The 26,840-nt window shown below is 43.7% G+C and overlaps 2 protein-coding genes across 2 annotated transcripts; both read left to right on the top strand.

Annotated features, from left to right (window-relative positions):
- The first annotated feature begins 176 nt into the window (after positions 1–176).
- FAM32A (family with sequence similarity 32 member A) lies at positions 177–1,756 on the top strand. The gene is made up of 4 exons (XM_059489840.1): positions 177–277; positions 399–537; positions 631–684; positions 840–1,756. The coding sequence occupies exons 1-4, from the start codon at positions 201–203 to the stop codon at positions 906–908; spliced, it is 339 nt and encodes a 112-aa protein (XP_059345823.1). The 5' UTR covers positions 177–200; the 3' UTR covers positions 909–1,756.
- A 387-nt stretch (positions 1,757–2,143) lies between these two features.
- AP1M1 (adaptor related protein complex 1 subunit mu 1) lies at positions 2,144–10,882 on the top strand. The gene is made up of 12 exons (XM_059489622.1): positions 2,144–2,219; positions 2,668–2,824; positions 3,191–3,258; positions 3,713–3,843; positions 3,978–4,125; positions 4,505–4,631; positions 5,707–5,849; positions 6,523–6,594; positions 6,854–7,012; positions 7,625–7,750; positions 7,958–8,033; positions 8,781–10,882. Exons 1-12 carry the CDS (start codon positions 2,178–2,180, stop codon positions 8,801–8,803), a joined length of 1,272 nt encoding a protein of 423 aa, XP_059345605.1. The 5' UTR covers positions 2,144–2,177; the 3' UTR covers positions 8,804–10,882.
- Positions 10,883–26,840: the final 15,958 nt, after the last annotated feature.

Raw genomic sequence — 26,840 nt, 5'->3', positions numbered from 1 at the left:
CACGGAGGTGGCAAGGCGGCTCACGGCAGCCCCGGTTCCCCTCACGGAGGTGGCAAGGCGGCTCACGGCAGCCCCGGTTCCCCTCACGGCAGCCCCGGTTCCCCTCACGGAGCGGCCGGGCGGGACTCGAGCGCGGCTCCCGGCCCCGGCCGCGCCGTTGCGGCGGTGCCGGCAGGGGGCGCGGGCGCGGCCGTTCCGCCATGGCGGATTACGAGGCGGTGCAGCGCGGCCCGCTGCGGCTGAAGGGCAGCGGCGGGGCTCTGGGGGCCGGCAAACGGTGAGGGGCGACGGAGGGAACCGGGGGAGAACGGGGGGCGGTGAGGAGGGGCCGGGAGAACGGGGGGCGAGGAGGGGACACACGGCCCCGGGGCTGAGCGCTGACCGGGCGCTCCCCGCAGGAAGAAGAAGAAGGCGAAAGACAAGGCCCAGATCCTGGAGCAGATCGTGAGCAGCAAGAAGCAGGAGGAGGAGAAGAAGCGCGGGCTGGACAAGCGGACCCCGGCGCAGGTGGCCTACGAGAAGATGCAGGAGAAGCGGGTAAGGCTTTAAAAACCCCCGTGAGCCCCGGGGTGAGGCCGCTGAGGGGGCTGCGAGTGCCTGGAGTAACCGACCCTTCTGTGTCTCCTACAGCAAATGGAGCGGATCCTGAAGAAAGCATCGAAAACCCACAAGCAGCGAGTGGAGGTGAGCAAAACCATCCCGAGTTCCTCAGGCCAGCGTGTTTATTGTTGGGCTGAAGGAGCTGTTCCTCCTTGTCGAACACAAGCCGGGACGCAGGGTAGGTTGTGGTTCAGTTTGGTAATGTCAGCACCCGTTTTCTGTCTCTTTTCCTCCCGCAGGACTTCAACAGGCACTTGGATACTCTGACTGAGCATTACGACATTCCCAAAGTCAGCTGGACTAAATGACCGGGCTGCTTTTCACGGCTCTGGAGCTGGAGTTGTGTTTTGTTTGTATCAAGCAGGGTTGCCATGTAAACCTGTCTTTTCTCCATATTGTCTAATACATCTTCTGAGCTTTTATGACTTTATACTGTCTTATTTTATAGACTTGTTTTTTAAAACCAAACATGCAGCAGTGTCTCCTCTGGGCTGAGGATCTCTGGTTTATGTTGATGCAGAGGGCTGGTTTTTCTTAGTATTTATAGTGAGATTAGGGCAAAACTAATTACTGTGAGCCAGATGGAAAACATTTCTTTATTTCTTTGGTTCTAACAGTTCTCCCTCTTTGAGGTGAAGAGTCTGACAGGCTCACATTATTTAAGTTTCTCTGTTAAGTTATGTGAATTGTGTAATTACTATCTACCAAGTTCTGTCAGAGGCCCCGTTGCAAAATGTGAACTATGTAAAATTGTTTTACGAAAGCATATTCCTTGATATTTGATCTTTGTATACTTTCAAGCCTAACCAGCAAGAAGGGAGGTTTAATCCATGGAATAGAGAGCAGCCAACAAGCTCTGAGTGATATCCAAGTTTTCATAGCTGATGTGCTGGATTTCTGGGATCCCACTGAGCATCCAGGCTTGTGCAACTCTGAAATAAATAACCAGTGTCTCTCGAGTGTGTAATTACTGGCTTGCTGTGCACTGGGTGCTGAATCTGATTTTTGTGGAAAACAGTGTCATTTCTATTTCGAGTATCAACACTATCATTTCTATCTTGAGTATCAATGGTATCATCTCCATCTTGAGCTCTGAAGGGTCTGCTGCAACTTGTAAATTCTATTTAATTTATTAAAACGCTGCTTTCATCCCTTTTTTTTTGGTGCTGATATACGCATGAAACGGGGAGTGTGGAGTTTGATTTTAACCCCTCTGAGGGATGATATATGTAACGATCGAACCCGTAAGGCGCCGCTTAAATCCGAATGAGGTTCCGAGCAGGGTGTGTCCGGGCCCCAGCTCAGCCTGGGCGGGCCGGGACAGCCCCAGGCCGTGCCAGCGCTACCGGGACAGCCCCGGGGCCGTGTCAGCGCTACCGGGACAGCCCCGGGGCCGTGCCAGCGCTACCGGGACATTCCCGGGGGAAAGCCCGCGGGGACTACATAACGAGGCAGCTCTCTCGCGGTGTCCTTCCGCCGCACGGCGCGGATCGCTGCGCGCAGCCGGGCGCGGCCGTGCCGTCACTTCCCGCGGAAGGGGAAGCGGAAGGCGGGCGGGACGCGGCCCGGCCGGGGCGATGTCGGCCAGCGCCGTCTATGTGCTGGACCTGAAGGGGAAGGTGAGGCCCGGAGCCGGAGGCCCGGAGCCGAGCGGGGGTTCCGCTGCCCCGGGAGGGCTGCGGGGACTGCGGGGGTTCCGCTTCCCCTGGGCGGGCACAGGGCAGTGTGGCCTGTAGCCCTTCGCCGGTGGGGCGAGGTGAGGCGGCATCCCCGGTAATTCATCTCTGCCGCTGTTGTGGCTGCTTTGCCTCAGAGGAGTTTGTTTTCGTATCCTAAAATCGTTGTGAGAGTGCGAACAGGAATAGGGGAAGGATAAGTCTGGAAAACATGACTTTGCACTTAAATGTTGGTATTCGTTCTAATCGGCAGAGCATTTCAGCATTGTGTAAATGCAGAGAGGCTCGAGGGAAGCTGGATGATTTTACAGGGGCCTTTCAAGCATTTGTGTGTCTTGCATGAGAACGTCCTTATGGAAGAGAAAAAGGGATTTGGTTGCTTTCTGTATAGGTTCTGATCTGTCGGAATTACCGTGGAGATGTGGACATGTCAGAGGTGGAACATTTTATGCCAATCCTTATGGAAAAGGAAGAAGAGGGGACGCTTTCTCCTATCCTAGCACATGGGGGAGTTCGTTTCATGTGGATTAAACACAACAACCTGTATCGTATCCTTTGTGCTGCACATGTGCTGACCATGCCAGAGGCTGCTAATTTGGGTTTTTTAATGTCAAAATGCAAGTTGGAGAATGGGTGAAGTGGTACAAAAAGCCTATATTCAGTAAAGTTGGTTATATTGAATAAGGGCTTTTTGTGCTTTACATACAGCAGGAAAAGGTCTGGAAAAGTGTTTTAATTTTACTCTAATTAGTGACTTCCTAAATGTTTATCTTCATATCTCCTTAGATCATATCTACTGTTAAGTAGTTAATGCATAATTCCTCTAGGCAACTCTATTTGCCTAAAATTAGGTTTTTTAAAATGAACTTAGTCAACTTTTTTTGAAATGCACATTCCTGAACATCCTTCATCAGTTGTTGCAACTTCTAAGAAAAATGCTTGTGTATCACTGGTGTTTTCATTTTTATATAAAGTAGTTCAGGTGAGTATATTTCAAAAGTAACCTTTGTGTTCTGTCTAGATAGAAATGCATAGAGCTTTCACATTTTTTAAGAACTTCAATAATAGCATTTTTATTTTATATTTGATTGTTTTGTAGAACTACCTGATAAGGGCACTGATATTTTGTAGCTGTGTAGGCAGAGGATGGGGCAGGTGCTGTAATAGTTACACAAGAGCTGAGCACCTGGAGGAGGTTGTGAATCGGTGCATGATCCAAACACAGGATCTGTATTTGGTTCATCTGTACCTGTTGAGAAAAATATTTTCTCCAGAATAAATACTTTTCATAATAGTTTCTTCTGTTTGGAAAGTATGGGGTTGGGGTTGGAACTTTACAAGATTATTATTTTAGATGCAGGAATTCCTTCTGCATGTGCTGTGCTGCCTCATTTAATGTCCTTCTTCTCCCTCTCCCTCCTCTTGTTGCATTTCAGGTTTTTTCTGAATATTTCAAGGAGTTGGAAGAAGAGAGCATTAGGGATAATTTTGTTATTATTTATGAGTTGTTAGATGAGCTTATGGATTTTGGTTATCCCCAAACCACTGATAGTAAAATTTTACAAGAGTAAGTATCACTCAACAGTAACAAAGGAGTGTTTTGACCCTTTTTTCATAGGCAAACAAATGTTTCAATGTGTTCTAATGATCAAAAATACTAATTTTCTTTTCTTTGTCCATGTCAATTCTCTGGTTGTGAAGGTACATCACTCAGGAAGGCCACAAACTTGAAACTGGAGCCCCACGCCCGCCTGCCACTGTTACAAACGCTGTTTCATGGAGATCAGAAGGGATAAAATACAGGAAAAATGAGGTGTTCCTGGATGTCATAGAGTCAGTTAACCTTTTGGTGGGTACCTTGTAGTTTAACTTTGTGTGAGAATTGTAGTAGGAAGTGTTAAAAATGGCATTTTGTACAAAAACCTGCAATAGAAAGTGTGACTGTGGAGGGTGTGCTGTGACACTCAAAGCAATGGAACTATTAATTTCCCCCAAGGAAATCCAGTACAAATAATGCTTTAATTGTGTGTATTGCTGATTTTTGGATATGTCCTTTGATCTTCTGCCTGTGCTGCTTCATGTCCCTGATTTAATTCACTCTACTGGATTTATTCCTCATAAGAAACACATCCAAGAAATCCCAGGGCATGGGGATGGGGTGGGAGTGTTTCTGGATGTCACAAGGTCCCCCATCAGAGATGTCTTACCTTCTGTTCATCTTTGTTCAGGTCAGTGCCAACGGGAATGTGCTGCGGAGTGAGATAGTTGGATCCATTAAAATGAGAGTTTTCCTGTCAGGAATGCCAGAGCTGCGCCTTGGGCTGAATGACAAAGTTCTCTTTGATAACACAGGCCGTGAGTGTTATCATCACAATCATCACAGATGCTATCTGGAGTCTTGAGGTTTGGGATCACAGAATCATGGAGATTGGAAAAGCCCTCTAAAATCACAAAGTCCAACTGCTGAGCAGCACCACTGTTAGTGTTCAGCACACTAAGCCATGTCCCCAGGTGCCACATCCACAGGGATTTGAGCGCTTCCAGGGCTGGTGACCCCACCAGTGCCCTAGGCAGCCTGTGCCAATGCATGGCCATCGTTTCAGTGAAAAAATTTTCCCAAAATATAACCTAAACCTCCAGTGGCACAGCTTGAGGCCATTTCCTCTTGTGCTGTCCTGAGTTGCCTGGGAGCAGAGCCTGACCCCACCTGGCTCCATCCTCCTGTCAGGGAGTCATGGAGAGTGAGAAGTCTCCCCTTGAACCTGCTTTGCTCCAGGCTGAGTCCCCCACAGCTCCCTCAGCTGCTCCCCAGCTCAGTTTCCTTTTCTGGACACACTCCAGCCTCAATCCTGTCCTGGTTGTGAGGGGTCCAGAACTGATCACAGGGTTTGAGGAACCTCAGCAGTGCCCAGCACAGGGGGACAGTCGCTGCCCTGATATTACAGCGACCTGAGTGGGTCGCTGCTGGTGAGAGAGTGACGGTGAATCTTGTTTCTTGAATCAGAAGGCTTGATTTATTAATATATTATATATAATACATTATTACTATACTAATAGAATATAGAGAGAGATTTTGCAGAGCAGCTAGACTAGCTAGGAAGAGATAGAAAGAATCCACAACAAAGCTGTGGCCAAGGACTCAGTCCCCTGGCTTGCACTGGTGATTGGCCCTTAATTATAAACATAGAAAATGAGCCAATCAAGGTGTTCCTGTTGCATTCCCCAGCAGCTGATAATAATTGTTTACCTTCTCTTCGGGGGCCTCTGGCCTCCCGAAGATGCAGAAATCTGAAAGAAAGGATTTCTGTGGAGAAATGTCTGCGACACCCTGATCCTAGAAATTGGCTAAAAGGAAGGAATGTCAGCAGGCAGCAGCTGTGCTCTGCTGAGATTTGAGCCATGGTTTGTGTGACCTGATGTTTTCTGCTAGGTGGGAAGAGTAAATCAGTAGAACTGGAAGATGTGAAGTTCCACCAGTGCGTTCGTCTCTCTCGCTTTGAGAACGACCGGACAATCTCCTTCATCCCCCCCGACGGAGAGTTTGAGCTCATGTCCTATCGCCTCAACACCCACGTGAGTCTGCATCTCTGCCTTTTGAAATGAGAATGGTTTAGATTGTAGCCACAACAGCTTTCCCTTCTTTTTGTTTTCTCCTAAACCATGGGATTCAGAGTCATCTGTGAATAGCAAAACTTGGTGCTCACTCCTTCTGGAGGAAGAAGGAAGTTTAGATTTCACTTAGCAATAAATCTCTGTATTTTCAACTGCTGTTGAAACTGTTTTTGAGATACTATTGTTTTTAATCTAACTACATAATGGCAGTGTAACAATTAATTGTGCTTGTGAACAACAGTATTTATGTCACTTAATTTTATTGGAGTATGCCAGCCATGGTGATAAAGAAAAGTCAAAAAATTCAGTCTAGAGAAGGTCTATAGCAAAGAAATAGTTCAGTCCCCAGTGTGTAAAACTATAAAATATTTTCTGATGCAATTGTTTGTTATTAGGGATTAATCTGAGACATACATTTTTAAGCCTATAATTCTTGTACATTTGCTCATTGATGTATCAGTGCTTGCTCATGTGTATAATTATTTCCTAAAAAACCACGGTTCTGTCATTTTGAATACCCCAGGCTGCATTTTCTCTGTGGCTCACATACTGAGTGTAGCTTTAAGGGAAAGCAACATTTTGGTGCCTCTGTCAGAGTAAAACTCAGAGCTGTGCTGTGTTTTTCCACCACCAGGTAAAGCCCCTGATCTGGATTGAATCTGTGATTGAGAAACATTCCCACAGCCGCATCGAGTACATGATCAAGGTCAGACATTAAATAATTATGGCTAATTTTAGTCTTCTTTTGTTTGTTGTCAAAGATTGTACATTTTTGTACGAGTATTCAGCATTTCTGTGGGACTTAGACACCTTTGAAGACTTCATTTGTCAGTTATGATCTCGGTTCCAGTTCTGGTTGTCAGCATATGGGTTGGGGTGGAGGGGAGCTGTGTGTCTCACAGCTCTCTGAGCTCACCAGCATCATGGAAATACTTAAACTCTGCTTTTCTGCTTGATTGTTTTAGGCAAAAAGTCAATTTAAGCGTAGATCAACTGCCAACAATGTGGAGATTCACATCCCAGTTCCAAATGATGCAGACTCGCCAAAGTTTAAAACCACTGTTGGAAGTGTCAAATGGGTTCCAGAGAACAGTGAAATTGTCTGGTCCATTAAATCTTTCCCAGTAAGTGTTATTTTTTACTCTTACCACCAAAGAGTGTAATAATTACTTAACACTGATAGTCCATTCACATTTAAACTCTGCTTAAAGCAAATCCTGTTGGTATCAGACAAGTAGCAGTGGACTCTTCCTCTTTTTTCATGGATGAAAGATTGGAATTTGCTAATAGATGTTGTTTATATTTGTTTCACTTGGATATTTTTTCAGAACCCAGGCAGAGAGCAGATTTTTGAGTGATGTCTCTGGGTGGTGTAATCCTTGGCCTGGCTTTAGCAGCAGCTGTTTGAGTTTTGTCAGGCTCTGCTTCTTGGGTGGTTCCATGAGCATGAGCTCTGTCCACTGCTAATGGTGTGATAGTGCAGCTGTGTGTCACTATTTAATCTGAATTTTTGAGTATAAGGCTGGAAGAAAATGAATTATGCCTCAGGCTGGATCTGCTTCTTTTTTTCCAAAAGATTTTAAAAATAAAAATACATGTCACTTTGAAGCCCTGGAGAAGAGCTGGAATGAATAGTGGAGTTCAGCAGTTTGACATTAAGAAAACTACTTCTATCATGGCAAGTTTTTATTATTTTTTCTGTTTCAAGAAAATAAACAATTGTCTCTTTTGGATAGGGTGGAAAAGAATACCTGATGAGAGCTCACTTTGGACTTCCAAGTGTTGAAGCTGAAGACAAGGAAGGAAAACCTCCCATTAGTGTAAAGTTTGAGATTCCCTATTTCACCACTTCAGGAATCCAGGTCAGTGTTTGAAAACAGAAATGCTGATAAATTCACATGCTGGGCTCTAACACACGAGGTGTTTCTCATCTTGATGATTCCTGTTCAGTTTTATCCACAAGACAAATTTTTACCCATAAAATGGTTGGGTTTTTTTGCTTTTCTTTTTTGCTAAATGCTGCTTTGTCAGCATGGGAGGCTTTATATCTTACAGATCTTTTTTTGCAGGTTCGTTACTTAAAGATAATTGAGAAGAGTGGCTACCAGGCTCTGCCCTGGGTGAGGTACATCACCCAGAATGGAGGTGAGAGGAGGGGATATTTTGTTTCTCCAGAATACACCTACTAAATGAAACTCCTGTTTTTGAGTATAGACCTATCTAGTTTAGATACACAGTAAATAAAACCACACTGTTTCTTTTCTAATCCCTTTTACTGTATTAATAAAAGACCTACTGGGGTAGAGTGGTAATGCTGTTCAAGTAGTTTCTAATTGAGCTGGAATTTGGGAAATTTAAAAACAAGCACATCATTAGCAGTGTGCTCACACATCTCATTCTGCCAGCTTTAAAATGCATAAGACACTGTCTAGTACAAAATACTTGATTTTTAGCAAGCAAAAACGGTGGGGTTTGTTTTTGTTGGGGTTTTTATTTTACAGAATTGTTGAATCCCAGACTGGTTTGGGTGGGAAGGGACCTTAAAGCTCATCTTGTTCCAGCCCTGCCATGTCAGGGTCACCTTCCACTGTCCCAGGTGCCCCAGCCCTGCCCAGCCTGGCCTTGGGCATTTCCAGGGATCCAGGGGCAGCCCCAGCTATGAGGCAGAATTGCAGATACGAGGAAGAATTTATTCCTCATATCCCATCTAACCCCTCCCTCTTTCACTTGAAGGGTTTTAGTGTTTTATTGATATTTACATCTTCTTTTATTAATATACATTAAACAAGAAGATATTTTATCACTTTATCCCAGCTTGCTGCTCTGCTTTACTCCCTTGAATGAGACAAATTACTAAAATTGGATTTTTGTTGGTTTTTTTCCCCTTTACAGACTACCAGCTCCGAACACAGTAAAACACCTCACAGGCACCACAGACAAGAAACCTTCAGGCCTAGAATTCATGTGCAGAAACTTCTGTGGTCCTGAGAGCTGTGAATGTTGTTGCCAAGGGTCTCGTTTCTGCAATCTTGGATTGACAGAAGACAGATTGGAAATTTATTGATTTCAATAATGTGTTTGAGCTTTTGAACCATTAGTATTGATTGTGTGAATATTTATTTCATTCTTAGAACATGCTGATCTTGCTGCTAAATGCTAATTACATTAGGAGTAGCAGTTACATTGAGGAGCCAGGAATCCAGAATGAACCTTGGGAATGTCTTGTTGATGCCTTGTCAGTCACAGTTGCAGAATTTCTGGTATTTGTATTTTAGAATCCCTAAAGACATTGGCAGCATTATGCTACAAATTAGGGAGATGATTGTGCAATTAAATGACTGCTGAACACTTCATTGTATTTAGCCCAAGGTATTTATTATTTTTTTTCTGGGCATTTGGGTGCCTTAACTCATTCATAGCTCTGTTAACTTAAAAAAAAAAAATTGCAGAACATGAGTTGAAATTATCTGAAGTCAAAAAACACCGTTAATTTTTTTTTGCATGGTTTCAAAGGAATTAATCTGAGAGAACAGCTTCAAGTGAAAGGTTTGGAAACAAAAATAGGGGTTTGTTAAAGACTAAGTTAACTGAGAACAGGAGTAAATGCCTGTGGGAGCAGGATTGCTGCCTCCAGTCAGCAAAATGCAGGTGAAAGAATTCCAACCTTGTGACACCCCAGGGCCTGCAAACCCTCTGCCAACTGACCAGTATTTGCTTTTTCAAATTCCTGTTCATCAAACAAGTTCCCAATTGTCAGATGTAGGCACAAAGCCTTAGATTAGGTATTAAAATACCAAAACCCTTCTAGAGGTAATGTGATTTGGTAGGAAGATTGGGTGTTTATGATTATTTTTCCAATTAATAGTAATATACTCCAAGCTCTTCCTGGAAGTTACTGTATAAGAAGAGGCCGACAAAAATCCAGTTGCCATCTTTCTTCCAGCTTGCCTTTTGTGTTAATTTAGGGCAAATACTTCCCCTTTTTTGCTATAGTTTGCTAGAATTCTTTAACTTCATTTGCCCTAAGGAGAGATGTTTTCTTTCTCAGTCCTTTCCGTTTGTAAACAGCTATTACTGTATCTTCCTGGCAGAATGAATAACAGTTTGCAATGTTATTCTTCAAGGTATTATTTTTTTTTACATGCCATTTCATTGTTTTTTTCTCAGAAGCTACAATTGGCATGGGTGTACATAGTTATTTTGGGTTTTGGTGAGGTTTTTATTTTCAGGAAAATTGTGACGGTTATCAGTATTTTCTTTACACAACTTTTAGGCTGCTTTAGCTTGAACTTAGTACTCCTGAGAGGTGCTAAACTTACACCATCAAAATCTAAATATCTATGTCTGCAGATGTGATGTGACAATACACTATGTGCAAAATTCTCCACTGCTGGGAGAGTCCAGGAGTGTCCACAAAGAGTGAGAAGGTATTTCAGTCACTGTCCTCACTGAATCCTTGTAGACTGTACATAGCTACACCTGTGTGTAAATCAGCCAAAAATCAGCTCAACTCCCCCCAGGCTGCAGCTGCTGTGACATCACAGAAGATTTGCCTCAGGAAATCTCATGTCTGGTGGTGTTTGGCAACAACCACACCCCCAGTTTTTGGCAACCCTGGGTGTGCACAGGTGTATTCTGACTCTGTTTGTCACCCAAAAAGCTTGATGTTTAAAACAGAATCATCTTGTTTAAGATTTCAGTTCCACTACTCATTTTCATTTGAATAATTAAGCTTATGACCGGACTAAACCTTTTTATATTAAAACTGTAACTGGTTGACAAATCACTTTCTGCTGACTTTATTTTTTCCAAGTGTTTGCTCTGATAATTATGCCTGTAAAATGTGACTCTCCATCTTTGTTTTCCTCTTGGAGTTTGGATCTTGTGGACCAGAACCATGTTTTCTCCTGTTTTGTTGCAGTTTGACTGTTTTGATGATGGGGCATCAGCCATGCTTGTCCAGAAGGTAATAAAGGCAGAAAGTCCTCTTTGAATCAGTTGTATTTTGCCTGATTCTTTTTCAGTTTGATCTACACCAAGTAGTAGCCTCTGATCTCAGAGTATGCTCAGCTCTTACAATGTGAGGCCTGGAAAAGTGGAACAGAACTTTATAAAAGCGGGAAGTGCTGATATTCCTGATTAAAAAAAAAAATCACTTTTCTATTTTCAGCAAAATCCACCCATGCACCATAAAATTGGTACTCAGAAATCAAAATTCCCCTCCTCCTTTTCATTCACTCGTTGTTACAATGTGGGTGCACGGGCACAAAGACAAAACCAAGGGATGTTATTCCAGCCCTTGATCTCCTACAAGGAGGGCAGGTTTGGGTGGGACACTGAGAAGAAACTTCCCTGGAAATTTCTGGAGCAGCCTGGGACAGTGGAAGGTCCCATTGGAGAATGAGCTGTAATATCTCTTCCAACACAAGCTACCCTGTGATCCTATGAGGAATTATTTCTAAGAACAAGTTTTGTTCTTAGACTGCTAAATCTTTATCTCACTGAACTTCGTTCTCTGCTTAATGTGGTGAAATGTAAATATCTCGGTTTGCCACCGTGTTATAGGTAAGTGCCTAATACAAAAGACTTTTAAAAGACAATTTGCATGTTTGAGGTGCCTAATCTGTGTTTTCAGCCTGCTGTGGTTTCATAGCAGTGTTGGCAGCAGGCTGGAGATGAAGCAGAAACCTTCCCTGTCCCTCCCCAGACACAGTCCTGTCACTTTGCACCATTTAATTATCCTTGATTAGATAATTGTCTCTCCAGGTGCGTCAGCGGCGCTCCCTGTCCTGCAGTTTAATTTCCAGTGCTGGTGTGTGTGTGGAGCTGAATGAGCCGAATGCCATCGCTCTTTGTGCCCTGCCCCTGCCAGCAGATGGCATTCCGAGCCCGCTGCTCCCAGTGCAAACCAGTAAGAGCCGTGAGAGAGAGCGCTCTGTACCCAACGAGCCTTGATTTCGGCAGCCACGGCTATTTTAGTGACTCCGAGTGCATTAACAACCACCCAAAACATGTAATTAAATTATTTTTTTAGCCTTATGCAGTGTTTTTTTTTGTTTCTGTTTTTGTTTTTGGTTTTTTTTTTGTTTTGTTTTGTTTTTTTTGGTTTTTTTTTTTTTTTTTGGAGTTGAGCAACTTCGCCATTTAGCTGGATAGTTTTAACATTCTTATTTCTTGCTTTTTTTTCTCATGTGGCTGATACTGGTACTCGTGCAAAGTGCAGGTGCCAGGGAAGGGAGGACCACAGGAGCAGCTACTCGGGGTTGTACCCTGGTGCTGGCATTGCCAGGGCACAAATTAAACCTCAGCTCGTGGTCTGAAAGCTCCCATAGGATGTAATATTAAAAATAAGAGGACCTTTTCACCCCCACACACTTGATTTGCTCTAGAGAAAACTGGTTTTGTCTTGATAAATTAAGACAGAACCTATGTCCCAATCAAGTAAAATCCCTCAGAAAAGTTTCATTCCACCTTGGTCTTCCAGCTGAAGAGTCTTCTGTTATGTGTTTTTAAGATTTTCCTGCTCTTCCTTCTCTCCTGGCAGCTTTTTCTGCTGGAATGCTCTTTGGACTGCTTATATTTGCTTCCCAATTCTAGTCTGAGCTGGTTTTGCCTATAAAACATCCTTACACAAAAAGAGAGATCATGAGACTTTATCTGGAGTGGATTTGCCTCTGGTTAGGAGATTGCACCTGTTTATTTCTGACTTTATTCTGTGAAAATAAAAAGGCTAAACCTTGGCACCTCTGTCTTTATCTTGTGCCAAAGGCAGTGTTGCAATATGTTCAGAGCTTTTTTTTCCCCTCTGTGGTTGACACCCACTGCTGTTTGTAATTTCAGCAGCCCTGGCATGGTGAGGGTTGATGGCCTTGCAGAAAACAGCGTGAGAGAGCAAAATTAAGGGACAATATGAATAATCTTAATTGCCACGGTAATTAACTATACAACTATGCTATTTACCCTACAGGAGAAGTCAAAATGTAAGCAAACAATTGTAAAACTTTTTTTCCATGGCGTTCAATGTGATTTCTAAGTCATGCCCTCCCTACACACAGATAAAACTTGTTTCTCCTGTAGTTACAGCACGTTGTCTTGACTCAGCATTTGTTAAAGCACAGTTACAGCTCACTGCAGGCAGATGCAGGAGATTCCCTTGTGTAGCTACTCCTCATTAGGAAATTAGTGAAAATTTTGGGTCTTTGGGAGCTCCAGCACAGGGAGGACACAGACCTGCTGAAACAAGTCCAGAGGAGGCCATCAAAGATGATCAGAGGGATGAGAAAGGGTGGGAGAATCCCAATTCCAAATCTTTGGGGTGACCTAACTGTGACCTCCCAGTATCTGACAGGAGCCCACAAGAAAGGTGGAAAGAGACTTCACAAGAGCCTGGAGTGACAGGAGAAGGGGGAATGGCATCACACTGACAGAGAGAGGGTTTAGATTGGGTATTAGGAAAAAAAAAGATTGGTTTTGAGGGTGGTGAGGCCCTGGCACAGGTTGCCCAGAGAATCTGTGGCTGCCCCATCCCTGGGAATAGTCAAGACCAGGTTTGATGGGGCTTGGAGAAAGTGGTCTAGTGGAAGGTGTCCCTGCCCATGGCAGGGGACAGAACAAGATGGGTTTGAGGTCCTTTTACATTTCCTGTGTTGTGACTGTGACCTCCCAGGCTTTGGCAGTGTGGGAGCTGTGTGGGGATCAAGGTGAGGATCAGCAGTGCCATCACTGCTCTGGGCAGCCCCACATCTGGCTCTGTTCCTTCACACCAGCTCCCAAAGAGAAAGATGTAGGGATTGTTTTAGAGATAGGAGTTACAGCTAAACTCGGGTCTGTATTTGTTCTCCTGAAAATGAAGCAGTGCTGTTTTGTCAGGATGTGTTCTAGTAAGTTCCCAAGAATTGGTGCAGCCATCTGAAACTGGGACCTTCCACAGCCCTGCAACATCCAAGCAAGACTAAATCCACTTTTCCCACTCCAGCTGTTCTGCTGCTTTGCAATTGTTGACAAACTCATTAAACCAGAGGATTTGGATAATTTTGAGTTTAACACCAGAAATTATGCCCAGCTTAAAACCTTTCTCTTCTTCTCTTCTCTTCTCTTCTCTTCTCTTCTCTTCTCTTCTCTTCTCTTCTCTTCTCTTCTCTTCTCTTCTCTTCTCTTCTCTTCTCTTCTCTTCTCTTCTCTTCTCTTCTCTTCTCTTCTCTTCTCTTCTCTTCTCTTCTCTCCTCATTCCCCCTCCACACTGCATCTCTTCATGTCCATCTGCTCTTAAGTCCTGCCCTGACAGCTGCAGCATTGCATCAATGAAACTCCATTTTGCTGTAGGTGGAATCACTCTGAGCTGCTCCCAACAAACTGTGGGCTAGATCACGGAGACTCCAAGTTTGTTTGTGGGCTGATGGTCAAATAAATAAACAGAAACAGGCCTGAATCAAATGATCAGCAACGTGAGGAACAAGACGCTCCTAGAGTCAGCATGCTGGGCTCCAGCCCGTTCTGGAGAAAGTTTTGTAGGCTTAGTTCAAATCTTGGCCGTGGATTTGTACCTTGGATCAAAGTTTTGTTGCAGGCCCTTCTCCAATATAAAGCAAAGAAACATAAAACAACAAATATCCAGTGAAATCCAAACACAATCTGCTCTATGTTATGCTACAAAAATGAATGAACTCTGCCTCCCACCCACTCCCACTGTGACTTGCTGTGAATAAGCACCACTCAAAGGAAACCACTGCAAGGAGTTCTGCTTCTTTCCAGCAGGAATAACAATGGAGCAGGGAAGAATGCTGACTGTTTTACCTCTGCTATTCCAGTTGGGCAGGTGTAGGTGAAGAGCAGTGGGGTGTTTAAAAGGCCACTGAAAGGACTCACTCCCCACACTGAACTGAAGCCCAAATATTCAATATATGGGGTTTATATTAAATATTTATTTTATTCCTTTTATTTTTATATTTAAATATATTTATATGTTATTATTTATACACAATTTATTATTATACATAATTATAATTTATTATACATATAATAATTTATTATTATATGTAGTTATATATCCTCTATATTTATATATATTATATTTATATTTTTAGTATACTTTATTATATTATGATAAAGCTTTAAATATTTTTTCTATTAAAAGGATTTTTTTTTTCTATTAAGTTAGGAAAAGCCCTTTTCCATCCTTCTCAAGGAATGCCCTACACCTCATCTGAGAATTTCTTAGACCCCCTGAGGCAGCATGGCGGTCGCACCCCAGATTTTGAGGGATAGAAGAATATCTAGGGAAATCAGGCACACAGGATAAATGCATCCATTTGTTATTTATGGATCTTCAAGCCACTGGGTTACAGATCCCTGATGGATTTAGGGAAGGCTTTGCAGAGTGATTCTTCATGGGCACACTGGATTGCACTGATGAGAGCTGGGTGCTGCTCCAAATCAGAAAGAGGGCAAATCATGATCTGGTTTTTTTCATTTTAAGTAGTTAAGGAGGAGCTGCTGGATTCTCCCCAGAAAAGAAGGAAGAATTCAACTATCCCACCAAGCTCAGAAGCAAGCAGGGGCACTGGGTTTCCTGTAGTATCAAGATTTAGGGGGGTTTTACATAAACTGTGGCAAATATCTATTGGATGGCGGGTGTGGGAGATCTCAAATGTGTGTTAGAATCAGCCATTTATTGAGAGATAATACAGCACCCAAATTCAGGTGTGGTTTTATATTTTCTTAAAACTCCTGGAATGGTGCTCCAAGCTGTACCTGTCACTGCTGCTGTCTGGCCAAGGAAATGGGACAAAACTGCACAGACAGGGAGGGTTTGAAGAAATTTCAGTATAAAAGCTGAGGGGAAAAGCTTGAGGGAAAGGATAATGAAGGAGGATTGTTCAGAAATGCTGACATTATAAACAAACGAAATCTGCTTTTTCATCTTCAAACACAAAAAAGCAGCCTATAAAGTTGAAAAGGAGCACGTTTTAAATGGACAAAAAATTATTATTAGTGCAGAATTCCACCTTTGCCTCTGTATTTGTTTAGAAAAGGACTTATCAGTCAAGCACTGCCCTGCATCAGAGGTAGGAACCTGTTGCTCCTTGAGCTGGGCTCTCCTCTGTGTTTCAGCCACCTCTAATTACTCCCTGCCCAATAACGAGCTGCAGGACAAGTGTTTATTTTCTTGCTTGCTTATTTATTCAAACAAAAGCACAAGAAGAGAGGCTTCTGCGTGTGGTGGACTCTACAATTGTTCGAGTTTCCAAGAGGTCACAAGGGTGCCAGATAACATTAGCAGCTAAGTGCTGTGTTGTCCTGTTGTGTTATCAACAGGAAACATCTTTACCAGCACAGGAACTGCAGCTTTGTAATTGGCCTGGTGCAAGAACATGACAGTATTTTCTCATCCTATCAGGACTCGGATATTTTGGGAAGTGGTATATAAAGCTTGCAGCACACAGTGTCTCTTGGACATTAGGAACAGGTTCGTGGCAGAAATCAGTGTGCTTTGCTATTTTAGTAGTTGCTATAGTTGCAGCATGAATTTTCTTGCCCTGCGTGGTTCAGGATGGTATTTCGTTACAGTCCATATGTGTATTTTTATTATTTGAGTGCAGATGGACATGTTTAAAGGAATTAATGTGGTGATATAAGCCTTGTAAAGAAGCCTTTAGCATATAAACAACAAATCCATAAATCATATCAATGCAGGCCGTGTTTAGCTTTCATTAAATACTCATAGACTTCTATGGTGCAAGATTGAGCTCTATCCAAGCAAATTTCAGATTCACTGGATGATAAAATGTTATATTTGGGCTCTGAAATGAGCAGCGTTCTGCATGATCCATGTGTTGAACAGAACAGCCCTTCTGCCTCACACAGTTAATGGCAAAAAAAGTGCAATAACATCTATAACTAGTGTTAGATCAGAGCAAATAGTGCTTCAATGGAGCTGTAAAGAGCTCTTTTGGACGGGGGCCAATACTGCAATTAATATTCTGTATGGAATGACACCACTTGTTGATTATAGCAAGCCTCACTTGGCCCATTTGATAAAGCTGGAGTGGCTTTTTCCACAGCTGTTGTCACTGTTTTCATCAAAAGTAGCTGTAACCACCAAGAAGGAAAAACTACAACACAACACACGGCCTGAGGATTGACCAAATTTTTCCTAAAAAGTGCATAATGAGAAATTCTGATAACTCGAGAGTGATTTTGATCCTTCAGAATAGTCAGTGCCACACAACCTTTAATGCACTGTTGCATGTTGCCCTTTGAGAGCTCCCACATCCAGATTTTCTGACTTCCACTCTTATTAAAATTTTCCTTAAATGTCTCTTGACATCAGAAATCAAAGATATACTTTATATAGAAAAATTTTTGGTAAGTGTGGCCAAAAGGATCATTTTGTTACCACTAAAACTGGCTTCTACAACGACAAAAGTCAGGATTTTCTTTCAGTTTTATTCTATGTAGTACACACTAAAAAAAAAAAAAAAAAACAAAAAAAAAACAAACTGGAAGTGTGAGCACTTAAGTGGTCACAGAAGCTTCATTTGGCCCTCACTGATTCCTGCCCCAAAACATCCTGAAATCTCCCAGAGAACCAGAGCCAGGAGCTGCAGCCCTTGGAGCTCACTGTGGCAGTGCAGAATTATATCCCCAACCTTATCTCCCACATCTTGTGTCAAATACCCAAAATATCAGGGGCTGATGATGGCAGGCGTTATTTTAGGGGGGTGACACAGACAGAGATGGGGAGCTAAGAGCTTTTTTCCTCCCTCTTGCTCACTCTTGAAGCATGCTGGTGGAGGTGGTGGAAGGAGGGAACGTTTTGGTTTTCCTGGCTGAGGTGTTGGGGTGCCCAAACTCTCCGAGGCAGCAGCACTGGAGCAGCTTTCTCTTTTCCAAGCAGGATTTTGTGACAGCAAAGCCAGAGGGGTTCAGATTAATGAAGTGACATTTTTTTTTGTAGCAAATACAAGATGGTTTTTTTTTTTTTTTTATTGGGGTGAGAACGTGAATTCAGCAGAGAAAAGAAACAACAGCTGCAAGTTGCTGGAAGTTAAGGAAAAGTCAAGCTAGAGGAGTTTCCAGGAGAGAATTTGTTTGTGTGCAAGGATTTGCTGATAGAGTTGATGCAGGGGAGAGCTCGGAGTTCTGTGTGAAGACGGGAGGGAACCTTCACCAAAAAAAAAAAACAACTCTTGCAAAAATTGCAGCCCCAAAACTGCTGCCACAGGCCCTGCCCTTGGGCGTGGACGCTGCAGGTGATGCTCTCAAGGGCTGTGGGAGCTCCTCACCTCCAAAACATCAGCGTAATCCTTCCTGGAGGCTTCTCCCCCTGCTGAGCTCATCAAAGCTGCTGCCCTCACAGCAGCACCGCCACCTCCACAGTCAGTGCAGGTTTCCTGCAGGTGCCGTGGGACATCCCCAGCTGTGACTCCCCACACGCTGAGTCAAGAGCAGGGAGGGAGGCTGGGCTGGGTGCAGGATCATTTCTGCTCTCGGGGAACCTCTCACCCACGTTTCCTGCACGAATCCTGGGTGAGAGTGCTGCCTGTGAGGGCAGGGGAAAGCCAGTGTGTGGGAAAGTACAGTGCCACATGGTGTGTCCCATTGTACCTGGCACCAAAATTGTCCTGCTGCAGTGGCACATGCTGTGTCCCATCCTGCTTGGATTTGGATGCCATCCAAATCATCCTGGTATCCTTTTTTGGTACCAGGATGATTTGGAACAGCCTGGCACCAAAAATGTTCTCCTCCCTGCCCTCTGTCCACACCCAGAGCTGTGAATGCTGCCTCATTTTGAGCCCCAGCTATTTTCCCCTTTCCCCTCCAGGCCATTGGTTCCCCTGTCCTTTGCCATGTGGGATGGAAGCTGCTGGCTTGGTGCTTGTGTGAGGGATGTTGGCCTCACATCTCCTGGCTCCTGACCATCTCCTCTCCCCACAGCCACAGAGTGAGAGAGAAATAAATGTTACAGCTGCTCTCCCCTGCATCCACAGTGCAGCTCTCAGCCTGCTCTTTGTGGCCAGCATTTAATGGTGCCCCATGTCCCATCAGCAACAGCTTTTGGTCCAGAGCCATTGAACAGCTCCATCAACAGAGGAAAGGTTTAAATGCCACATTGTGGGTTCAGGACCATCTCAGTGCGCAGGAGCAATTAACAGGTCAGTCATGATGAATCACAATTGTCACTCACAATGAATTTCCTCTAAGATCCTATTCCTGGCAGATATATTCCAGAAGGTTATTTGGACAGCAGGGCACTGCCCTGAGCCCATGTCCTACAGAGCCCATAAAGCAGAGCTGAAAGGACTTGGGATGCACCTGCTGGAGCCTGGGAATGGGCCACAACTGAGCTGTGCCAAGCAAAGGTTTGTGCCTTGGTGGAGCCAGGCAAAAGGGGCTGCTGCTTCCTGGGGGTACCAGTGAGGTATCTGATGCCTCAGGTTTAGCTTTTATATTTTTTACATTCTGTGCTGCTTTAGTGGGTGGATCTGGGCTTCATTTTATGGGATGGTGAGCTCTGTGCACAGAGCAGGGAGACAAAACAATTCCTGCTCCAGCTGGGCACCAAGGACAAATGATCCAAATCTCAGCCCAGGAGCACAAACCCCGTGGGCTGGAGAGAGAAAAACAAGCAGGGTGGGACTGCAGGGGCTAAAGCTGGAATGGGACAATGAATGAACTTCAATATGCAAACGGAGAAGAACTGATTAAAGTGAGAAGACCCCATGAGAGATCGTGCAGTTTGTGACCATTTTGGGTTCATCTTGGGTAGATTTTGTGACCATTTTTGTTCACCTTGGGTTCATTTTGTGACCATTTGGGTTCATCTTGGGTTCATTTTGTGACCATTTTGGTTCACCTTGAGTTCATTTTGTGACCATTTTTGTTCATCTTGGGTTCATTTTGTGGCCATTTTGGGTTCATCTTGGGTTGATTTTGTGACCATTTTGGTTCATCTTGGGTTCATTTTGAGACCATTTTGGTTCATCTTGGGTTCATTTTTGAACCATTTGGGTTCACCTTGGGTTGATTTTGTGACCATTTTGGTTCATCTTGGGTTCATTTTGTGACCATTTTGGTTCATCTTGGGTTCATTTTGTGACCATTTTGGTTGACCTTGGGTAGCCCTGGCTGGGCTCTTGTACTGCCCAAGGTGGATCCATCGAGGAGATAATTTAAATAAATCCCTGCTTTATTCTTTAGCTCTGTCTAACCTCTGTTCTAGCTCAGCCTTCTCAAGGCATCAGTTCAGAGCTGGTGGTGGTGGAGGCGTGAGCACAGCTGCCCTTGGCTGAGGAGGGTGAGCATCCTCCCCAGAGTGAGCAAACCAAGCTTCTGCAGGGCTTGGAGAGGCTGCAGAGCACCGTGTGGGCAGCACCCTCGGGCTGCTGAGGTGCCTGGGGCTGCGATTCTTTGCTTCTCTGGGTTTTTTGGGTGGTTCCACCGCTGCTTTTATCTTGGTCTGCCGCAGGGGAAGGGCAGTTGTAGCTAATTCCCACGGGCCTGAAAGAGCAGCAGTGAAATAAATTGGAAAGCCTGCTCACTCAGAGGAAGGCAGAGAACTGGTGCTACCAGCGTGGCTGAAAGTGAAAGGGCTGAAGGAGCCTTTGGCCCACATAGGGAGGGAACCATCTTCTTGTTTTTTTGATGCTCTTGAAAAGAGAGAAACAGCTGCTTTTCATTTTCTGTGTGAAACAGCACCCGTCAGTGCCAGGGCTGCTGTAACAGCCCCTCCATGCTACATGAAGCTGGGCTGAACCCCTGCCCCAGGGGTGTTGGGGGCACCACTCAGCATAAACAGGCACAGTGGTGGGAAAATGGCCTGAATTTAGATTTTATTTAAAAAAAAAATCCCACCATATATTCAGTTTGTTTGGAGGCTATTGCCTTTTTAGCCATTGTTAGAATGAAAGCAATTGGGCACATAATAATTCCCACACTGGAGCATTGAACCTCTGCCCTAACAAAGAGCCACCACTGGGCATGGTGCAAAGGATAAATTAACATTTTCTATTATTCCCTTGAAAAAAATACACTCTTGCAGCGTTCTGTAAAAAATACCTTCGGGCAAAACAGATTATTTTGACTTTGGACAGCATCATTCACAAACGCTCCACCACAAGTTTGGTCTGAAGGAAACCACACATGATCTGACTCTTTTTATCTCAAATCGGCGGCGGAGAGCTCGGTGCGGTTACAGTTCTCCTCATTTCTCAGAAGAGATGATCATATTTAATCATTGTGTCAGTTGGCACAAACACCATGTTTGTAGTGAAATGCTGAAAAACAGCACATTTATCTTCCCCTCGATCAAGATTGGTGCGATAGAAGCTCTTAACGTTAAAACTCATCAGCAGTGAAATGTTTGAAGGGCTCAGCTACCCAGCTTGTTTACTGTAGCTTATTTTAAAGAATGGTCTGATCTCTCCTGCCTAATATAACAAATGCAGCATCAGTAATCTCCACCCAAGGGCATTCATTCCTTGGCAGGCTTTGCTTTGGCTCTGAGATATTATTTCTGGACTTTTTTGAGGCAATGACAACTACTAACTTGCTTCACTGAGCAGCACATTTCAGAATCCACATTTCAGAATCAGCCTGTAGGGGTTGCCTCACAGCATGTCTCTACCAGCTGCACTGGTGCAGCATCCAAAAGTCATTTGGAGGGAGAGAGAAAATTGGAAGAAGCCTGTGATTCCCCGTCAGAGGGGCCAGAGAGTCTCTCCCTCGTTTCCTGCAGTGAATCCATCAGATTTGCAGCTCTCAGTGACACAGGGCTGCTCGGGGTGCTGTTGCATCACCCCTGCCCTGATTCCTGTCACTTCATTGGCACCAGCTCCTGCTGTGGTATCGAGAGGTCCCAAGCACACAAAAACCTCCCCTGCACCACAGGGTGAGCAAGAAAATCAGTCCTCGCATAAAGAGCTCACTTGTCATTCACGTTTAATCCAGCTGGGTTTGTCTCTCTCCTGTAGGGCCAGGGCTCCACTCCCCACCCTGCCCACCACAGGCTGAGAGCTCAGGGCCACAGGCAATGCCAATGGTGAGGTGCAATGAGTTTGCTTGTGCTCAGGCTGCAGATTCAAAGACAACACTAAGTTTGAAACATTGCTTTTCTGTCAAAAAGGCTGTTTGAGCTCTCAGAACACCAACAGGAGGAGGGGACAACCCCAAGTCTCAGTGCCTGGCACGCAGAGCTGTCCTGTCCTTCTCCAGGAGCATCTTCCCTGGCCAGAGCAGCTCCAAAGGGAAAAAAGAGCATTGCCAACAGTCAGTGTAATTGATACCCTGTGAGCCCCAGCCCAGCTCAGGTGCTGCTCAGCAGCTCAGGGCTGTGGCACCATTGCTTTCGTAGAGTTTGAGTTTCGGTGGTTTCCAACGACCTGTTCGGTTGATGTGAAATTGTGGAGGAGTTGAGCACTCAGCTGTGCCCTAGGCCAAACAGACAAGTGCAAAGCCATGCAGGGCCTGCACCTTGTCCCTCAACAGGCTGTTACACGCCCAGAGCTGCCGGTTTCCCTCCTGCCACCGAAACCCCTGTGCCAGTGGCTCCTGGAAGGTGTGCACTCACGTTCTGCAGGATTATCCATTTGCAGAAGCTCCTGGGATGAAAAATGAAGCTGCTCCTCTGCTGCCACAAGCCCATTTGCTCAGGAGGTGCTGCCACACAGCCAGAGGCAGTGACAAGACGGAAAAAGCGCAGTATTGGCATCACATCCCATCACAACAACCCTTCCCAGAGCACAGCTGAGCCAGGCATCGTTGGAGGGGGATGCTGTAAGCAAAAACCAGTCAAGCACACCCACCCAGATGAGCTTTATGAGATTTATGTCCATGGGGTAGCTACATGAACCTGGCACTTTTTTCTTCCACATTTTGGGCAGGTTGTTTGGGGAGCTTTAACTGGAGTTGGTCATACACATACCTTGAATTTTTTGTGCAGGTAAAAAAGTTTTCTTTCTGTTTCGGAGCTACTCGTGTCCCTCACTAGAGCTGTCCACGGCCCCTTGAGGTTTTCAGATCAATTCTGGGGCTGCTGGAGATGAGAGCAGGGATTTCCATGGAGAAGCTGACAGAACAGACTGCAAGCCAGCCTGGGTGAATTCAATTACAGCCTTGAGGTGCAAGTGAAGCAACAGCAAAGGCAAGTCACCCCAGCCTTTGAAATGCCAGTTTACAGCGTGAGCAGGGGAAAATAGCACTTTGTTAATGTCTTGTTTAGGAAAAAAAGCAGCAGAACACTTCCCTTAGTGACACATTAGCTGACAGTGGTGCTTTTATGACTCTTTCCTACTCACTGATGAGTCACTGGATGGAAGTGCAGGGACAGACTGTTCTCAATCCAAGGGTTGCAATCCAGTGGTTCAGTGTCACCCAAAACAAGGTGCTGCTCTTGCTCCTGCTCTCCCTGGTGCCATTGCCATCTTTCTCTCCGAGTCCTTGATGAGCCCAGGCTCACATCTGGTGGCCCTGGGGGTCTCTGTGTCACCAGCAGCTCCATCCCCACACCAGGAGTGCCACCACAGCTCCTGCTGCCCACCACGACAAGCCAAGGAGTCTCCAGACTTCACCGGGCACTTTCCCCTTACACTGCCTCCTAATGCAGCTCGTATGTTTAGACATCACCCTTCACAGACATCCATTCTTTCCAAGTTCCTTACATTTTTAGATTATATATCCTCAGTTTTGATCCTTTGCATCAGAAAATAGGGTTTTTTGAAGCTTAATAGTGAGGGTTCAGTGGATCTGCCAGAGCTCCTGGCACAGCCTGCATCCTGCAGGAGCAATTACTTTCCAGTGAGTCTCTAAAATTGCTTATTTACTTCCACTTGTAGGCCAAAAATACTTTAAAATCAGGGCAGTTTTTTCCAGTTACACAATCACCCGAAATATCTTGAATACATAGACTTCCACTGTGGTTCAATAGTCAATCTGAAAATAGCCAAAGCAGTTTGTAAGGCATGTTCAAAGTGTTCTCTCCCAGAATCCAGACTTTGGAAGTGCAGCTCTATGGTCCAAGTCAACCAACGTCACGAAGCAAAATCAATTCCCCTGATTTTATAAAAACACAGGGAAAAAGAGACAGCAAAGGAGAGGGCAGCCAGTCTGTGGTGCTCCTTAGCAGCTGCCTGGGTAGAATTATCACAACCAGCCACTTCCAGAATGTCCTTTATGTCTATCCATATCAAGTTTATTTACTGCTCTTGATAAAACAAAACCAGAGTTGTGTTCTGACCAGCCATGAGATTTAGGATGTTTTTCCATTAGAGCTTTTTAATTAATTATAGTGAGTTTAGAGCATTAAGTGTGGGGCATCTGTTGCTCCTACCATTTTAATTTATCAAAAGCATTGATTTATTTTTGCTACAGTAGTTTAAGAATCAGAACCCTTCTCTGTCTTGAAGGTACAGGTGACAAAGTGTGCAGTGATCTTGTAAAGCTCTCCAGAAAATCTTGTAAAGATCTCAAGGCACTCTGCAAAGTGAGGCTCCATTTGTTTTCCTTACTCATGCATATTTTAAACTCCCTTTTAAGTCTCAACGGTTTGCATGGGTGTAATTCAGAACAGACTGGGGCCTTACATATTTTGCATACCAACAAGTTATGCGAGCCCAATTTCTGAAAAAAAGATTATACGAGCATTATGATGCAGTTGTGGAGTAACTCACTGGAAAAAAATAATTACACGACAAATCCTGAAGGATTCACTTTGTGATTTTAAGTGGATGTTCACAAATGAAAAAAAGTTTTGTGTCATCAACAATGTCCAGAAAGGAATCAGCCTTTCTCCAAACCCACTGAAGAACCATGGGCTTAATTTGTAGGTTTAAGTTAATGGCATCCATATATAGATATATATATATGTGTGTGTGTGTGTGTATATGTCATCTACAGTTTAAATGATATTGAAAAAGTAGAAAGAACATTATAAAAAAATATATATTTTTGTATATCATATAAACTTTAAATTATATTGAAAAATTAGATATAGCATGATAAACCTATATATATATATATTATATGTCATCTAGACTTTAAATGATATTGAAAAAGTAGAAATAGCATTATAAACCTATATATATATATATATATTTTAATGATACTGAAAAATTAGAAAGAGCATAATAAACATATATATTTTTTATATATGTCATCTAGATTTTAAATTATACTGAAAAAGTAGAAAGAGCATGATAAACCTATATATACACACATACATGTCATCTAAAGTTTAAATTATACAAAAATTTAGAAATAGCATGATAAACCTATATATATATACATTTTTAATGTATGTAATCTAGACTTTAAATGACATAGAAAAAGCAGGAATAGCATGATAAACCTTCAAAGCTGAAATAAAAAAGAAGCTGTGTTTTAACTTAGTGCTGAGTATTTATACAGCCGGCACCGTTTAGTCCGGCATGTTTGAGTGAGTGCGAGTCTGTGGTTGCAGTTGTGTATAAAAATACTGCAGCCTGCTCCTGCTTTAGGAACCAAACTTCAGTTCCCAATAGCTCCCTCTGTAATTCTCTTTCCAAATAAAAGGACGAACTATTCCTGGCTCCTAACGGTGTATTTCTGTGGCTTCTTGAACTATAATGAAGGCAGTCTGGAATGTTAAAAATTACACACTCAATGCCAGTTCTGAAGCCACGGTAATTTAGGCTTTAAATGTTTTGAAGTTTACATTTTGAGTCTGTTATTGTACAACTTTTTAATTAAAATGTTGCTCTAGTCCAGATCACTAATGCTTCTTGCTCAAAGATCCATTAACATCTATCTTAAAACCACTGTGTAGGGAACTTGATAATTTTGGTATCGAGGGCTAAGGCCATCTGCTTGGAAAATTATTTGGTTTTTATTTGGCTCCTTCTAATTGTAGAAATTCAAAGACATCTTTGATATCCACTGGATTCCAACAATGGAAACATCAGTTCTCTTTCTGTAAATGCTTCAGATCTGTCTCTGCTGCAGACTTAGTCTTGATGCAGTTCAAGAAATAATCTGCCAAGCTTGTCACCAAGGAATCAGGTCTGGATTTTCCTGCAGAGCCAATATGTACCATTGATGCACATTATCATCTCTGTGTTTTCCCACTGGGATGCTACTAAATAAATCAGAAAACGTGTCATGCTCGTTTCTGGATGTCCTCCTAACCCAGTAACAGCTATTCTTAGGATTAATAGCTCTGCGCACTCTTCTTGTTATCATCTGTAGCAGAGAGTTTGTAGACATTTATGCTTGAAATATGCCTTCACATTTACATCCTGTGTACAATGAAGTGGAACTTAAACCTGACCGTCACTCTCAAGTTAAAATTCCTCTCATACCCTGTGTAAAGAGTGGGAATTAATTCCAGTGTCAGTGAGAGACACAAAACTGAAAACTAATACCACAGGCTGGAGTCTTAGAGGGGCTTGGGGTGGGTTTTTTTTTGGGGGCAGATAGGGAGGTCCCTCCTAAAGCCAGAACTGGCCCAGTTTTTGAAATATATTGACTGGCTATAGGCAAAACCCAGCAGGACAGCAATGGCTTTGTGAAAATTCTGCATATTGAGGAGGAAGTCAGAGCTTTCCAGATGTTTCTTGTGCCAAATAACTCAGAAATCTATTTACATCTAATTCAGGTTTAGATAATTTTGGTGCTGAGGGCTAAGGCCATCTGCTTATAAAGCTGTCTGGTTTTTATTTGGCTCCTTCTAATTGTAATTCCTGTACAACGTAAAATCATAAGCTATTACTGTATTTGCATTTGCTAATCATTGTGCAATAATAACAATTTCTAGTGTAGAACCATGGGATTCTTGCAGGACTGCAAATGTTGCTTAAATGCTTAGAGAGAGAGAGACCTCTGGGCAGCTCAAGGAAACAAAATCCTTTCCTATCTGAAACAGCCCCTCAGCCAAAAGGTGCATTGAAAAATAGAGTGAACCTCACCAGTCTCTGTCTGTGG

This window comes from Ammospiza nelsoni, chromosome 27 (assembly GCF_027579445.1).
Source record: "Ammospiza nelsoni isolate bAmmNel1 chromosome 27, bAmmNel1.pri, whole genome shotgun sequence".
Lineage (NCBI taxonomy): Eukaryota > Metazoa > Chordata > Aves > Passeriformes > Passerellidae > Ammospiza > Ammospiza nelsoni.
The sequence above is the reverse complement of the archived record's forward strand: the minus strand, read 5'-3'. Positions and strand labels throughout refer to the sequence as shown.